Raw genomic sequence first — 18389 nt, 5'->3', positions numbered from 1 at the left:
TCCGTGATCTTTCTTCTGGCAAAAATGCAAAATTCCATATTTTTGTATATAGATTCTTGAAACCTCTAAGGTAGGGTTCTCTGGTATGCTGAAACTGACGGGGCGATTTTTATTAAGACCACTTGATTTTTCAGAGTGTGTTTCCCCCCTTTTCAAAAATTGGGCAAGTTTTCTCAGGCTCGAGACTTTTGATGGGTACCATTAAATTTGATGAACTTTATAGCTTGAATAAACATCGAAATTTGATTCTGCTGATGTATCTATTTTTATCAAGACACTGTTTCTTAGAGTTTCGGTTACTATTAAGATGTGTCGTTCCATACTTACAGTTCGTTACCACGAACTCTTTAATGAGTCTAAAGGGCAAGAGTTATTTTTCGTTGATATTCTTGGCACTTGAATGATTCTTTAGCTACATTGGTTACCCAGTTTGTAGCGAATATTTACATTATCCGATGTATAAAGCTATATATCTTCTCATTATAAAGTGCTGGTATATAACTAAATAATAACTTTGGTTCTTATACTCCAGGATGCTCAAGTATCAAACAGTTCGTGGTAACAAATTGTAAGTAAGGAGCGATGCAGCTCAATATTGACCAAAACTCTAAGAAATAGAGTCTTGATAAAAATAGATACTGCAAAAGAATCAAATTTTGACCTTTATTCAAAATATAAAATTCATCAAGTTTAATGTTACCTATCAAAAGTTACGAGCCTGAGCTAATTTACCGAATTTTTGAAAAAGGTGTGGAAAAACACCCCCGAAACATCAGGTGATCATAATGAAAATCATACTATCAGGTTTAGCATATCAGAGAACCATATTGTAGAAGTTTTGAGCTCGAATACAAAAAAAATGTGGAATTTTGCATTTTTTGCCAGAAGAAAGATAACGGACGCCTTTGTTTTTTGTTTTCCCAGGGGTGATTGTATCGAACCGTTAATCCTACTAGATCGGGAGATGGCTTATTTGATCAGAAATCAAAATTTGTGGCGTCCTATTTAAATTACCAAAAATATTGGAGGGCCGCTAACCCCTCTCCCACGCCCCTTTTTTCCCCAAAGTCATCTGATCAAAATTGTGACATAACTATTTTGTTCAACTTAGTCGACAGATCTAATAACTATGTCTTTGAGGATGACTCAGCCTCCCAGAGCCTCCGGGGGAGTGGTGCAAGCTATAAACTTTGCCCATTGTTTGCATATAGTTTTCGCAAATTATACATATATTTTTTCCAGAGGGGGGAGTTTTCCGGTGGGAAGAGTTATATGGGAGGATGTTGCCACGGAGGAGCTTTTCGTGGGGTAAGGGAATGTTCCATGGAGAGGAAGCCGAATTTCCCGACATAATTTAAAAACTATCAAAAATTAAATATAAAACAAGTTTTCAACTGAAAGTAAGGAGCAACGTTAAAAATTAAAACGAACAGAAATTATTACTTGTATGAGGGGGGTTGCCTCTTCCTCAATATCTCGCTCTTTGCGCTAAAGTTTTTTAGACTTTTAAAAAATATTATTACCCCAATTAAACGGCTTTGTATTTCAGGAGTCATTCTTAAATAATTGCGACAAAAGTCAAATTTTAGCGAAAGAGCGAGGCATTGAGGAGAGGGTAACTCCCTCATATACGTAATGATTTCTTTTTTTTAATGTTGCTCCTTACTCCAAAGTTGAAAAAATACTTTTTTATTTGATATGAATATAGAAGGAGTACTAGCACTGGTTAAGCGAACTAGTACCAAATTTTTGACGAAGGGAACTGCACCTGTCATATTCCGTAAACTGACGATTATGCGGACTGTCATCTCTTCTATTTTTTGGCTGTATTTACTTATGATTTTAAGCAACACTTATTCAAACCAACAAAAAAAATAAGTCAATGATTGCTGGAGAGCCAGCGACAGGGTAGTCAGCCCCAACGACCCTCGTTGAATCTGTTGCACCCTAGACTTAATTCAGTCACGGAAAGTATAGCTATATTTTTAAATTTTCTAAAAACTCTCATTCTCGTGCCGCAGGAACCTATGTTTGAGGGCCCCGAAATTTTGCGGTAAGGAGAAGAGGAAAAGGTAAACAATAAAAAGGAAGTGAATTAAATCAATTATAAGTTACCTTATCAAAACAAACCACATTGACTCCTCCACACATCGATATAAACTTTGAATTTAAGCAATAAATGTCATTTTTCTTCAGCCTTTTCTGAGCAAAAGCCATGGATGCTGTTAAAGCCGCTGGAAGAATGGGCGGTATTACAAACGTTATGCTGTCTAAACTATTTAGGACTATATCAGCGACTGAGCCCTGCAAAAAAATAAAATAAACAATCAGCTTTGATATTTTAGTTGAAATTCCAGGTTTGAATTTTAGACATAAACACCGTCCAATCGGAACAAACTTGATAATAATAATTCTAGATGAGAGTTACGACTGTTCGATTTGTTTTTCTTTTTTAGGGAAAGGACTATCTGTCTTGGCTTTTCTCTGTCTTCAATTACCCAGCGTCTTGATGCAACCTATGCAACTTATTGCAAAATACTTGATAACTTCAATTCAACCGTTTGCAAGTCAAACAGTTTTTCATTACACAAGCGACAATCTTGTGTTTTGATTTTCCAAGTTTCTATGTTTTATTGAAGGAGTCATCGCTTTCCGAGAGTGATAACTTATTAGTTAGAAAGCAGGGACTATTTTTACGGGGAAGAGATATTTGAAAATATTACAAAAAAAGTAATTGTTATAAATATAGAATAATTTAGAAGAAAAATTGAAAAAATAGAGCTTTTTTATTGAAAGGGACCTGTCTTCTTCTGTCACCGTCTGCTTACATGTCTGCCACTCGAGAATGGGCTTGGAAAGTAATTTATTTTAATTTTGATCCTGGCAACTAAGGCTATTCTTAAGAATGATTTGGAAAGTGCTGATACAAATAAAAATCAAATTGAACAAACAGAACAATTATAATATTTATAATAAAATGCGGCACATAAATTGGACCAAAGTTACGGGTTCGTCTTATTAATATAAGTGAAGCTTAACTAATTTGCATAATAAAAACTTACAAATTATTCGATAGAAGACATTCAATTCACAACATTTAGTTATAAAGTACATATCAAAATAACAAAACACAAATGTCGCGTCCAAAACTACTTTTGTTTTTTATATAGGCCTAATCCTAGGCAGCGCAATAGCGCTGCCTAAGTAAAGAATGATGTTGGGACAATGTATTATTTTTTTTTGTCTTAGATCAGGGCCCTTCGCATCGAAGGAGTTATCGTAGAGACTTCGAAAAGGGCTCATTCGACGGAAAATGGAAAGAGCTAGTGCCCTTTTTAATGGTCAAAAGGGATTGGAGCGCAACTAACCCCTTTCAAAGCCCACCATTTCTCCAAACAAATCTAATCGAAATTTTGAGATAGTCAATTTTTTCAACGTAGTTGAGGGATCAGGAAATTATATCTTTCGGGATGATCTTTCAGGATTTTTTATAGAAAGTGCTGTCGTAGAAACTTCTAAAAGTGCTCATTCGATTAGAAATTGAGAGGGATAGTGGTCTTTTTAATAGTCAAAAGTGATGGGAGGGCAGATACCACCCGCACCCATTATTTTCCCAAACGCTTCTGATCAAAATTTTGAGGTAGCCATTTTGTTTAACGTAGTTGAAAGGCCCGGAAACTATGTATTTGAGGATGACAACCCTACAGTCCCCAGGGTAAGGGTTGTAAGCTATGCCTTGGGGGCATATAAGGTTTCTGTAGAAAGCATGGTCATATAAACTTCGGATGGGGGCTCATTGGATTGGTAACCAGAAGATCTAGTGCCCTTTTTAAGAGTTAAAGTCATTGAATGGCAGCTACCCCTCCCCCCTCACACATACGCACGTCTTATTGTCCGAAATACATCAAATACACATTTTGAGATATACATTTTATTCAAAATAGCAAATATATCGCATGAAAAGGCTTTTGGGGTTGAAACAAACCCCCCGAGCCTGGGGGTAAGGGTTTTAAACTATGTCACGGGGGCATTTAAGGTTTTTTATAGAAGGGATGGTTGTATAAGCTTTAGAGAAGGCTCATTTGGTTGAAAACTGGAAAATTCTAGTTCCTTTTAAAGAGTCAGAATGACGGAGAGCAGCTAGCCCTCCCCCCCCCCGACTACCCCTCTTTTCATCAAACGAATCTGATTGAAATTGTAAGATAGAGATTTTTCTCAAAATAGTCCGAAGAACATACAACAATTCCTCAAGGGTTGGCACAGCCCCCCAGTGACCTGGGAACAGGGTTTTAAGTCATGCCCTGGGGGCATATAAGCTTTTTAGGGAATGGGTTGCCATATAAACTTCAGATGGGGATCATTTGATTTGAAATTGAAAGTTATAATGCAGTTATGCCCTGGGAGCATGTAATGTTCTTAAAGCAAGGGTGGTCGAATATACTTCGGAGGGGACTCATTGGATTGGTGATTATAATTTCTAGTGCCCTTTTTAAGAGTCAAAGTGAGCAGAGGGCAGCTATCCCCCATCCCAAGACATACGTGGTATTGTCCCGAAATGCATTCAATAAAAATTTTGATATATCCATTTATTTAAAATAGTCCAAATCTTCTATGACAAGGCTTTTGGGGTAAAAAAAAGCCCAGAGGGGTAAAAAGCAGCTAACCCTCTCCCCTCGACTACCCCTTTTTTCACCAAACGAATCTGATTGAAATTCTGAGATATACACTGTACTCAAAATAGTCCAAAGAACATATAACAATGCCTCTAGGGCTTACACAACCCCCATTGCCCTGGGGACAGCGTTGTAAGTCACGCCTGGGGGCATATAAGGTTTTTATGGAATGGTTGGTCGTATAAGCTTCAGATCGGTTTCATTTGATTCAAAATTGGAAGTTATACTGTCCTTCTTAAGAGTCCAAAGGGATTTTAAAGCAGCCAGCCCCCCCCCCCCCGCTCATCATTTCCCCAAAGAAATCAAATCAAAATTTGGAAATAATAATTTTGTTCATTGCGGTTGAAGAGTCAGAAAATTATGGCTTTGAGGAGGACACCCCGCCCCCACATCTCTCAGGCCATGGGTTGTAAGCTATGCCCTGGGGGCATATAAGGTTTTTATAGAAAGGGAGGCCGTATATATACTTCGGAGGGAACTCATTGAATTGGTAATCAGAATTTCTAGTGCCCTTTTTAAGAGTCAAAGTGATCAGAGGGTAGCTAACCTCCCCCCCCCCCTCCCACACATCTTGTTTTCCAGGAATAAATCCAATAAAAATTTTTAGACTGTCTTTTTGTTCAAAATAGTCCAAAGATCATATAACAAGGCTTTTGGTATTGATACAAACCAACAAAGCCTGGGGGCGAGGGTTTTAAGTTACACCGTGGGGGCATTTAGGGTTTTTGTGGAAAGCATGGTTGTTTAACTTCAGAAGAGGCTCATTTGGTTGAATAGTGGAAGCTCTAGTTCCTTTTTTAGAGTCAAAAGTGATGGATGCCAGTTAGCCCTCCTCCCCCCCCCCGAAAAACCCTCTTTTTATCAGACTCATCCGATTGAAAATATGAGATAGCGATTACGTTCAAAATAGTCCAAAGAGCATATAATAATGCCCCTAGGGTTGACGCAATCCCATGGCACCCTGGAAATAGTTTTGTAAGTTATGCCATGAGGGCATATAAGATTTCTATGGAATGAGTGGTCGTATAAACTTAAGATTTCGCTTGTTTCATTGAAATTGGAAGTTATTGGAAGTGCCTTTTTGATTAGTCAAAGTGATTTGAGAGCAACCAAACCCCTTCCCCCTCCACGCTCATAATTTCCCTTAACATCTCCAATTGAAACTTGGATATAGTAACTTTGGTCACCGTAGTTGAAGGGTCCGGAAATTATGTATTTGAGGAAGACACCCCACCTACAGCTCTCAGGGCAAGGGTTGTAAGTTATGTCCTGGGGACATATAAGGTTCTTATAGAAAGTGTTGTCGTATTTGCTTTGGAAGGGACTTGTCGGATTGGTAATAAGAAGTTCTACTGCCCTTTTTAAGAGTCAAAGGGATTAGAACGTAACTACCCCCCACCCACACATACACACATTCAAACACACTCTTCATGTTTTCCCGAGATCCATCCAGTAAGTTCAAAGATCATTTAACAAGCCTTTCGGGGTTGATACAAACATCCAGAGTCTGAGGGAGAGGGTTGTAAGTTATGCCCCTGGTGCATTTAAGGTTATTATGGAAGGGATGGTTGTATGAACTTTAGAGGTGGCTCATTTGGTTGAAATTGCAAGTGTTCTGTTTAAAATAGTCCACAGAACATAAAGCAATGCTTCCAGGGTTTAAGCAACCCCTCAGAGCCCCAGGGCAAGGGCTTTATGTTATAGAATGGTTTTATAGAATGGTTTTTAAGGTTTTTATAGAATGGGGGTTTCTTTTGTTTTGGATTGGAAGTTATAATGCCCTTTTTAAGAGTCAAAGTGATTGGTGACCAGTCACCCCCCCCCACTCCCATCATTTCCCAAAATAAACACCCGAACAAACTTTTGAGACATCAATTTATTTCAGCATTGTTGAATGGTTCGGAGATGTCAACTCCCCCCCCCCCGGCCTCAGGGCAAGGGCAGTAAATTTTGAAATTTGTTCATTGTTTACATATGGTATATGTTATTAGGAAAAGGTGTGCATGTCTGACTTCTACTTTCCCAAAATACGAAGGGCATTAAGATGAGTCTTTTAGGGAATGTTAAGGGGAGTAGTGAACTATATCAAAACATGTTATATGTATATGGGTTGTTAATGGGTTGTAACTCAGAAATGTCTGAGTATATTAATTTGCAAGTTACAGGGAATGATATGCGAGATTATCAATTGACCTAAAAGTCAATATTTGCCCGCCACAACAACTACCACTATTGCTGCTTCTACTGCTACCACAAGTACTATTACTACTATCACTTCTATCACTGAAACTGCTACTTCTGTAGCAAGTACTACTAAGACTGAGGATATTGAAAAAAAAAATCTAAGCAAACGTTGAGGGAAAGTTGAACTAAATCAAAACATATTATGTGCATACAGATTGCTGATACGGGCGTATCAGCAATATTTTTGGAACGGCTTATCATATGAAGAGGAAACTTCAGGGGCATCATGAGTGGAATGTTCAGTAGACCAAAATGCAAAATGTACCTGCTGCTACTGTTATTAATACTCCTCCTACTACTGTTACTACTGATAATTATACAGTATTACTGCTGCTACTGTTCCTACTACTACCACTACTACTATGATACTAGTACAATTAAGGCTACACATTTGAAGGCGAAAATTTGACAGAGTATTGAGGGGAATTTGAACTAAATCAAAACACACTATGCTTATGCAGATTATCATAAGGGTGTATCTCAAGAATTGACTTGGATATTGAGTTGAAACTTTCATAGAATACTTAAAGGGAAAGATCAATTGACCAAAGGTAATATATACATGTCACCACTAACACTAATACCACCGTTACTTTAATAATTCTACTACTGCTACTAAACTACCCCAACTACTGCTTCAATTGCAACAATTTGTAAGGCTTAGAGTATTAAGGTGAAAAGTGCGTCAAAAGTGTTTCAAAAGTGCACATCAATAATATTGTTGGAACGGCTTAACGTGTCAAGGTGACACGTTACCTTAATGACAATGCATATTCATTTGTTGTTGTTTTTTTTTTCAGTAAGGTTCAAATTATATTCTGGCCTTGGGAAGGAATAGGGGTTTTGAGCCCTACTTATGTTAATTTCTGCTCGTTTTGAATTTGACTTTGTTATTTATTGTAATTTGTGTTCGTTTTGGGTTTATTTATTTATTGATGCTAATTTGTGGTAGTTTTACGCTTGGTAGATTATTTGATTCTTCTTTGGCTCATTTTTGGTTTAATGGAGTTCTTTACTTTTCTTTGAAAACATATTTTGTGGAATTTTTTTTTTTTTAATTAATGCCCTTAATCCAAAAGTATTCGCTTTATTTTTAACCAAATTTATTTCTCAGGAATAATGTAGCTTTCACCAGCAAATGATAAAATGAAAAAAGAAATTTTCTCACCCCATTTTTTATCCAGACATAGGTGCTGTAAACAAATCCTGCAATCCCTAAAATAAGAAAAATCCCTACGCATCGTAGAAAGTCCGTGTAAAAATGTATATTAACAGGCTTCGGAAAAAGTATTGACCGTATCAATTCTCCTTTGACAGACTGAAACCCTAAAAAAGAAAACAGAAGAAAATTATTCACTGATATAGAGAAGGATTTCTTCCCCTTTTCAGAATTAATTGATAAAAGGACCTTCCAAAATAATTTTTACTAAAAACCAAAATAAGCAAAAATGATTAAATAGTAATTCAAATTTAAAACGGACAGACATTGTTATTAATGGATAAACTAAAATAAAAAAAAAATAAAATGAGTAATTATTTCAAACTTAAGATGAACAGAATTAGCCACAAACAAGAATTGGTTGAACACCCCCCCCCTAAAATATCCCAATGGCAGTGTCATTACACTTTACAGAAAATGACTAGTATTTCGATCCGTGTAATTGTATTTGTCATAACATCAACAACAAAACAACAAATTAAAATCACAGTGCTAATCAAGTTTTAATAATATGAGGTACGAGAAATACAATTGGGGGCACCAAGTCCCGCTTCAACCCCACTAAAAGTCTCGAGGTTTATTTTTGCTTGACTGGAAACAATATCTAGGTCAATCAGTATGTGTTTTTTAAACAATAGGAAAAGTCGGAAAAACAAGATAAGAATAAGAAAGTTACAGAGTAAAGCCTCCATATACATCCTTATTCAGTATATACTAGCCCTCTCACTCCATAGCCCTCCCACGAAAAAAATCAATTTGAAACTCTCAACTCACTCCCCTAGATCGTTCACAAGATATTGCAGATATGTTATTTTGATAAACTGGATACACATACTTTTATCTCCAACCTTCCCCTAGGCGATAATTTACGGCCCTCTTAACCCCTCCACATTCTCTAAAAGTTTCAAAATGATCACCCTAGCCGTGTCAAGGCATTGCAAGAATGGATATGAGAAAATGAATTTCTTGGGAGGGGCTGAAGGGTGAAGCTTTAAAGAGGTTGGAGGGATGAGGAGCATGTGCAACTGTATTGGCTGCAGTGAGTGTTAATAGTAGTAGTAATAAAACTAAAAAATACATACCTGTTCTAATAACAACTGCCTTGACGCTACTATCATCAGTATTTCTTCCTTGGAGAAATTCGGTGCCTCCAAGGAGTATATGCCGACCATGGTATTTTTGATCAAACAAATGATGTTCCTTGGGTATTGGCACCTGAAAAAGGATATTCATGAGCCTCATAATTTCTAAGAACTATTGAAAACAGAGATTCTCGCGATAAAAAAAAAACCTTTTGCTGGGTTCACAATAAAAAGCTGAATGGAAGCAACTAAAGATTTAAAGAACTAGCTACGTACTATGCTTTCAAACAGTAAAAACCTTATACAGGCTTGAGCATTGAAGCATCTAATACTAATCGCTCTCCTGAGGGTATTTAAGACTATGAAGCAGGGAAATGTCGGTTTAGTAGGTCCTTGGACACAGTTAAACTTGTAAATAGTTAAACAGAAAGTAACTACCAAGTTAAGGCGGTGCAATTTAATTTACACAGTAGGAGAGTAGGTAATTGAACTGAGATTTGCGGCTACTTACCCTAGAAGTGTATTAGCTACAGATTCAAATAAAAAGCTTGTAAAATTGTTTGACGAACTATAATAGCCCAAGAGAAAGTGTTGACTTAGTAAAGATCTATGTTTATCGTTTCTTTTACCCATTTTAGTTAAACCCATCAGACAGAGTAAATAACTGCAGAAAATGGGTATGGGGGGGGGGTATTATTGAGATCGCTTCGAAGTTTCCGTGTCTATTTTAAGGGTAGAAACTAATCGGGGGATAGCAAACCATTTTTCTCATGTTTACATCCTACAGTGCCAGAGTTTCGAGATAATCATTGCCGTCAAAATGTTGAAATATGTCGCCAAAAATGTGTTCCCAGGGCTACATGATCCGGACACATCAAAAGACGAGGTACCCAAGTTGATTAATTGTCCCCTTTAAAATAGACTCTTCGTAAATAAAATTTACTAGAAAGAGGGACACGTTATACACTGTTCGATGCTGGATAGTGCAAAGATTCTGATTCTCGTACCCTGGTGTGTGAGCCCCCCCCCCCAAGGCTCATGAATATATACAAGCTACACCTCTTTCGGTGCTTCCTTGTTCATAGATCATCAGAAGAAGATTGCAAGCAAAACCCCAATAAGTAGACTACGTACGTATTTCAAACTTGATGTTTGATTCCCATCAAAGTTGGTATTTTGGGGTTTTGAAGTCATCACTAGTTACCAAAACGGTCACTTTTTTTGCAATTTCAGCCACACACTTACCTAGAGTCTTCTAAAAAATGTCAAAACTATGCAAACAGATCATTTTGAAGCAAACACTTCATAATAATTTCTGTAGAACTGTCAACATGCTATACTCAGTAGGAATAAAAATTGTAAAAAGACTTTTTTAGTTACTTTAATAGTCTTAAGTGAAAACAGGGTCGGTGCTAAATTTGTCACGTGGCGTATTCTTGTGTCTGAATGGATAAAGATAAGATAGGATAAGGTAAGATTTATTGTAAAAAGCCGGCGGGCCATAGCAACATAGAATACACTCTACAAACAAAACTCAGGAACAAAATACAACTTTAGGTAATATAAATAAAACAAGAAAAAGAAGAAAGAACAACAAAAAGACAAAAAAAGAAACGCATCAAGGTTCATCATTTTAACCAACTAACACCAATAATAATGAAATTCAAATCCTAAAAACCGTAACAAGCTATCCCCTCAAACATGCCTCCCTATGTTTAATCCCTAAACGAATTGTTTCGGTGCTAGATGTGTCTGAATTAATGAATCAAAGGAACCTTCAGTCTGAGCCCTTTTTGGTCTATTTAATTGGAGTTTTAAGCCAAGGTTATGCGACAAAAGCCACTCAATCTCTCCCTCCACTTGGGATGATTATACAATTTACACCTCTTTTAATTCGTGTTTGTTTAGGGAACATTTAGGGAACGTCGCACTTGCTGATTGACTTATGCTAAAAGCAGTATTTAAGGATTTCTCAGGTATTTCAAATATAAATATGAAGCTCATACTGTGATTCAAGAGTCATAAAACCCAAATCTGTGAAGTCCATATTTCAAAATTGCTTTTTATTTTCACCGAAGTTGGTTGGTATCACAAAAGACGGTATAGGTGGTACTTTACCTCAGAGGGTAAGGCTTGGGTTACATGATCCATCCATTCTAAGGGACAGGGCCACCACATTATTCGAATGCCATTTAAAACATTGGCTTTAAAGAAAGGCTTAGGAGAAAATATGGAAATTTTACCTTTTGTTGAAATCAGACCCATGCAGAGAACTCCAATCAATATTGAATACCTGGAGACCCAAAGTACAACCATCAGGTCCATGTTATTTACCTTTCAACGCAAGCTCATTGCGATTTTATTTAGAGAATGGTACTAACTGATTAAACGCTAACCATTAAGAACAATTTATGACTATTCTAAATAAAACATACTGAGAACATACAACACAAATGGTGAATCCTAACAGCCCTCGTATTTAAAGGTTTTTGAGCCTAAATTTGAGTAGCCTACATTATTTATATAAATTATAACCTAAGATATGGCTTTATTTCCACTAAAGTCGGTACTTTCTGAGTTACAATCTAAGGATTGGTATTTTATGAAGATTTCGAAGGTCGATAATTGCACATCTGATGCCAAAAGAGCAAATGAAAATTTGTTTTTAATACCACTGCTATTACCAAGAACAACTCACCACAACACCAAAGTGCCTGAGGCCAACTCAGCTATGCACGCTCCTCCTCCATCCTAATTTATTTAAAGCCTCTTTCTTTACACCAACCCAGGAAGTTCGCATTTCCCTTAAATATTTCTTTATGACATCCTCCCACCCCAACTGCGGACGACATGCATGCCTTTTAGCCATAGTCAGTTGGCCAAAAAGTACAATCTTCTGCAATCTCTCATCCTTCATCTGTAGAACGTGCCCTAGCCAGCTCATCCTTTCCCTGATTATAGCCCCATGAAGCATGATTTAACCAATTTTTTCTTACAGCCTACTGCTTGAAATACGGTCAGTCAACCCGGTACCCAAAACAATCCGTATGTAATTTTTCTGGAAAATAGCTAGAAAATCTTTTTTTTCAATACTGCACTAATTTTAACCAATATTTTCTTCCTTTTAAATCTGTTCCTTTCAAAGACATGATAACTACTACTAATGCAGCCACTGAATGGCAGTAACAATACTACAATAAATACATACAAATATTAGGTGATCAAGAACTAAACAAAAAACATAATTTTCCCAAAAAAGGTAGAGTAAATTAAAACTTTAGACTGTAAAACTTAACTTGGTATATCAAAATTAAGACCAAAAAATGAAAAAATAATGAGACTTAAAACGAACAGAAATGACAATGAACAGAGACTTCTAATCCATATAGCATCCTTATTCAATAGAATCTACGCATATCTATAATGTTTGTGTATCTTCAAAACTAAAGCTCTGTTACTATGAGCTAGGTTCGTTCTTTACTACAAAAAGGGATAAAAAAGATGCCGTCGAGGCAGAATATCGTACTTCAGGCCACTTTTCTTGTTTTTAAAGCCAACATGTTTTCTTTTTTGTTCAAGCCAAGAGACTGCAAGTTTCCTATATTGGAATTTCGGACAAGGCGATTCTTATAGCGTACTTTGTGTTTCGATCTGAAACTATTTTGAGGAGTTATTGGTTATTGTATCTCTCAGTATGGGACGTGATCGTCTCTTACTAGGTTGCTAGTTACTGCTGCAACCCGGATATCTCATTAGTGCAGGGAGGCCTTATGTTCGTGTAAATTTGGTAACTCAATTTCAGTAGAAGTTGGAGTCCCCTTTGATCCAACAGATCAGAAGTAAACCGACTATTTCAAAGCAGCTTAATAATGAAAATACCTTCTCTTTTTATATACAGTCGTCAATCTTGAACAGACATTTCTCTGTTTAAGCTTCGAACGACATTTGAACCCATAATAAATATTGGAAGACCCAATCTAGAACAGTTTTGTATAAAACAGAGAAGAATGTCCTAAGTGTTACGGCATTTCAACCTTTAGAATCAAGGCCTCGAAATACTGGAAAAAAACTACTTCTCAACAAAGAGGTTGATGATCGGCTAAAGGGAGGGGGAAAGGTCGCTATGCGAATCAAGCACTAAATTGAATAAAATGTACGGATCAAAGAAAAATCGAGGTAGTTCTGCCTCGGAAGCTAGGAACTGAGTAAGTGAAGTTCTCTTGAACTAGGCTAAAAGGCTACCACTAGTCTGTCTAAATTTTCTTTGAATATAATATTTGGCTTGGGGGGCATTCATCCCTCTATTACTTTCAACGATCAAAAGGGTATTAGCTCTCTAAACTTCCAATTGAATGAGCCCTTATTGAAGTTTTTACGAAACACTTTCTATAAAAACTTCTCTGCCAACATAGCATAACTTACAACCTTCGCCCTGAGGGCTGTGGGGAGAGGTTGTCATTCTCAAAGACATAGCTTCTTGACCTTTCAACGACGTTGAACAAAATGGATATCTCAAAATTTTGATTTGATGTGTTTGGGGAAAGGTTGGGCATTGGAGGAGGGTTAGTTGCCTTCCAATCACTTTCGACTATTAGAAAGGGCACTAGCCGTTCCAATTTCCAATCGAGTGAGATCTTTTTGAAGCTTCTACGACAACGCTATCTATATAAACCTTACATGCCCCCAGGGCATAACTTACAAACCTGGCCCAGAGGGCTCTGGGGGGGTCGTTCAAAAAAAATAATACACTACGAACATAGTTCTTTACTTAGGCAGCGCTATTGCGCCTTTTTAGTAGCGCTATTTTTTGGGGGCGAATAATAATAATACACATCGAACATCGTTCTTTACTTAGGTAGCGCTATTGCTCTGCATATGAAAAATGGCTGGTGAAAAACAAATCTAGCTGATTTGAAAGCGGTGACTCTTGTGTACGTTGGCCTTAAAAGTGATAAATCAAATATGGCACAATACCCTAGACAGTTTACCGATGAAAATACTGCTGCTAAAGCTAAGGCTACTGCTATTAATTAATATTTCAGTTACTATGAGCTATATTTCTTAGTATTGGACGTGATCGTCTCTTATTAGGTTGTTAGCTACCGCTGTAATCTGGATTACTTCGTTTGCTAGCTACAGCCTGCTGCAACCTGGATTAAAAACAGGAAAAATCTATGATTTTTTCTTAGTTGGAAAACTAAGAGACGATCCTCAGTATGGCACCATACAACTTTTCAAACGGTGGTAATATTATCTTAGCTTTTAGTTACTATTTGCCGTCGTTTGTTGTTCACCATGTTTCAGCTATATCCGATGGAACTGACATTGTCCCCATTTATAATAAACTATATCGATCCATTATGTATTTTTTACATGATCTTGTCGAAAGATAAGCGTGTATAAATATTACATTCACTTATTATGTTATATATGGTTATAACCTACGGTTATGACGTTAATCATCAAGCTTGTACATGAAAATGCCTTTTTTTGTAAAAATTGATTCTATTTTAAAAAACATTCATTTTTTAATAAAAGAATGCACTAGATGTAGCAATTTCCTTTAAAATGAACCATTAAGCAGCTCTCTATAATGTTCCAGTTCCCTGCTAGCTGAGGGGAAAAAGAAGAAAAAGGATGCCTATTATGCGAATATGGTAGTTAAAGCAAATTTTTTTGTTTTTCAAGTCTACATATTTTCTTTGTTGTTCAAGCCAAGATACTGTAAGTTTCTGATATAGGAGGTTCGGACAAGGCGGTTCTAATAGTGGATTTTGTGTTTCAATCTGACATCATTTTTTGGAATTATGGGCTATTATACTTCTTAGTATGGGATGTAATCATCTCTTACTAGGTTGCTAGCTACAGCTGCAACCCGAATCAATGTACCTTCAAATGTACACAACGAACAAAAATTACCACAAAAAGTGCAGCAGCGCTGGCTCTCATGCCCCCCCCCCCAAAACAAAACAGATTATAATTTGCATTTCACTGAAAACGAAACAAAAAAAATGTTTCGGGCAGTACTATTTTTTCCATGATAAACAGATACTGCTAAAACCGTTCAAACAGTCAAACCGTTCAACCAACTCATCTTGTGGCAATCCATTTAGCTTTGCTATCCTAAATTGGTATAGATGTCTATTAACATTCTCTTCTGCTTATATCCACTAATTCTCACATATGATTATTTTGGTAGCTTAAGAAAATTTACAAAAAGATTAACTCCAAACTTAACAGCAAACCCCAAGAGGGATAAAGAGACATTTGAGATTTAATGACAATAATACGTAAACTATAGCTAACCAAGTTTTCTGGATAAATATGTTTGCGAAATAAAGGTATAACAAGTAATTGAGCTTTATTATTTTAAAGAAAGAACCCTCGTCAGTGTTTTCCTCTGTTATTCCATAGCTCACAGATGTACTTCGTAAAAATTCGATTCCTATTTTTCCGAGGAAAAGCTGTGTTTTATAATAGCTAAATAGACAAAAAAAAGGTCAGAATAGCAATTCAACTGGAAAATCCTAAAACTTTATCTATTTGAAATTTTTAAATACAAAGAGTAGGCTAATCAGTTCTTGTTTTATTGCAACATATATTTTTGTACCCCACTGTCTTGTGCAGAACTAGAAGAAAATGCTCAGGATCGTTTATTTAAGTACTTGAACCACCAAAGCCCAGAACCAGCAGAGATGAAGTCGTGGAGATAGACTCCGAAAAACGATCATTTACCCACCCGGGATGGATAGTTTTGTCCGACACCATGCATAATTTTTATTCTTTTTTTTCATCTACCAGCCCTGTTACCAGGTTATATATATATATATATATATATATATATATATATATATATATATATATATATATATATATATATATATATATATATATATATATATATATATATATATATATATATTTAAAGTAAATACTTAGATTATATAAAAATTTATTACAGACCTTAGCAACAGGAATGCTTTCCCCAGTCAACAAAGATTCATTTACGGAGCAGGTCCCTGTCAGTAATGCAAGGTCACACGGAATTGTTTTGTTTTCCTCCGTCAAAACAATTACATCACCAGGCACTAATGCATCGATTGGTACTGTAAGCACTGTAAATAAATTGGACTTTTGAATAAAAGAATTTTTAAGCTCTACTCGTAAGGTCTCTATACTCTTTTCAAATAGTTCGTGGCAACGAACTGTAAGTAAGGAGTGACTTGGCTTAATGGTAACCGAAACTCTAAAAAATCAAATTTTGATATCAATAGATATGCCAATACAATTGGACTATTATGCTGATTCGAAATATATAAGAATCATTGAGTTTAATCCTAGTCATCAAAGGTTACAAGCCTGAGAAAATTTATCTGGTTTTCAAAAAAGGAGAAACACACTTCAAAGTCAAGACCCTTAATGAAAACCACACCAGCAGATGCAGCATATCAGAGAACCCTGTTGTAGAGGCTTCAAGCTCCTATCTGCAAAAATGTAGAATTTCATATTTTTTGCAGAAGAAAGACCATGGATAGGTTCTTTTTTTTCCAGGGGTGATCGTATTAAATCAAGGTTCCCAGAATACCGGGATATTTATTCGGGCGGAAATGGAAAGCTCTAGTGCCCTGTTTAAGTGACCAAAAGGATTGATGGACAATTAGCCCTCCTTCCCGCGCCCCTTTCTCCCAAAGTCGCCCGTTAAAAATTTTGAGATAGCCACTTTGTTCAGCACAGACAAAAGGTCCATATACTAAGTCTTTGGAGATAACAAAACCCCTCACAGCCCCTCGGAATTTAAATTACACAATTTGCCCATGGTTTACGCATAGTATTTGTTATTGAGAAGTGTACAAATATTTTTCTGGGCAGCGAGATTTTGTGCTTGAGGTGGGTTTCCATGGAGAGGGAAATTTCCGAGGTGAGCTTTCCAGGGGAAATTTGTAATGGGGGGGGGGGTGGATTTACAAAATTTCTATGCAAAATTCTTTGTATTATCTTACTTTTTCTCTGCCAACTAAATTCTGCAACAAAAATTCCACGGAAGGGGGGATATCCGGAGTGATCGAAAAAACGGAAGCAGGTTGTCCGTGGTTGGGGTGGGAGGATGTCATAAGGAAAGATTTAAGGGAAGTGGGGACTTCCTGAGAGGGTGTAAAGAGGGAAGCTTTAAAAATATTGGGACGGAGGAGGACTGTGCGTAGCTGTGTTGGCCTCAGGCAGCTTGATACTGCGGTGAGTTGTTAGTAGTAGTAGTAGATTCTCGTAAGGGGAGGAAATTTTTCATGAAGGTTGAGCCCGGTTTACCGGCAAAAAAAAGTTTTTTCAACCGAAAGGAAGGAGCAATATTAAAACTCAAAACGAACAGAAATTATTCCGTACATGAAGGGGTTGCCCCCTTTCATATACAGTATAAATGACTGTATCTCCCTTGGTTTACTCTACAGTCTGTCATGCTCAGTTTATGTTTTTAGGCTCTTCTCCGGCTCACTTCCATCTCCTTCTCGCAATCTTTTTAGGTTTACTTCTGAACAACATGATCAAAACACCCGACCCGATCTGTTTTTGACATATCGTCCAGCCTTAAGTTGAGACGAACAAAAACTGTGTGCTCGGATTTTTCTCCGGATGTGACTTGTGCCATAGAGGGGAACATGGTTCCGCTGGAGCTGAGATGCAAGAGCTGACTTGGGTCCTTCAAAACTAATTTAGAGAAGTATTTAGTGAAAGGTCAAACAAATAGAAGTAATTGGATTAAAAATTGTTTAGTATTTCTATTATTTTTATTGTTTTATAGGAGAGGTGATTGTGCTTCCAGGTAGGTAGGGAGAAACCCGGTGGTTAAGGTAATAATCAGTAATTGTGGAGGAGGCATGTGGCTGTATTGAGGAGTGAAGTGAGAGCCGTTCTGCGCGATCGTAAAGAATCTTTATGTTTATGGATCTCAGCGTTGACTGTGTCACAAAACAGCGTCTTTTAAGTTATTTTATTTCGTTTTATTTTTAAAATAAACCCTATTGAACTTGAACTAACTTCCTCGATACCTTGTTCTTTACGCTAAAGTTTGACTGTTTGTTCTAATTTTTTAATTTCGACTCCTGAAATACAAGGACCGTTTAATTAGAATAGAATGCTTTTTAAAATTGCTCAAAGTTCAGCGTGAAGAGCAAGGTA

The 18389-nt window shown here is 36.8% G+C and overlaps 1 protein-coding gene across 1 annotated transcript in view; it reads right to left on the bottom strand.

The window, feature by feature from the left end:
• LOC148948326 (polyamine-transporting ATPase 13A3-like) overlaps window positions 1-18389 on the bottom strand; it is a 117453-nt gene that overhangs the window by 31197 nt on the left and 67867 nt on the right. The window contains exons 7-10 of the mRNA XM_089094889.1: window positions 16182-16333; window positions 9219-9351; window positions 8086-8243; window positions 2116-2304 (exon numbers count right to left, since the gene is read on the bottom strand). Coding sequence (XP_088951015.1) covers window positions 2116-2304; window positions 8086-8243; window positions 9219-9351; window positions 16182-16333 — 632 coding nt within the window. The remainder of the gene's footprint in view (window positions 1-2115; window positions 2305-8085; window positions 8244-9218; window positions 9352-16181; window positions 16334-18389) is intronic.

The sequence above is a fragment of the Artemia sp. Qi Xiang Cuo genome, chromosome 9 (assembly GCF_049724085.1).
Source record: "Artemia sp. Qi Xiang Cuo chromosome 9, ASM4972408v1, whole genome shotgun sequence".
In the NCBI taxonomy this organism is placed as follows: domain Eukaryota; kingdom Metazoa; phylum Arthropoda; class Branchiopoda; order Anostraca; family Artemiidae; genus Artemia; species Artemia sp. Qi Xiang Cuo.
This window is presented reverse-complemented; position numbering and strand designations above follow the sequence as displayed.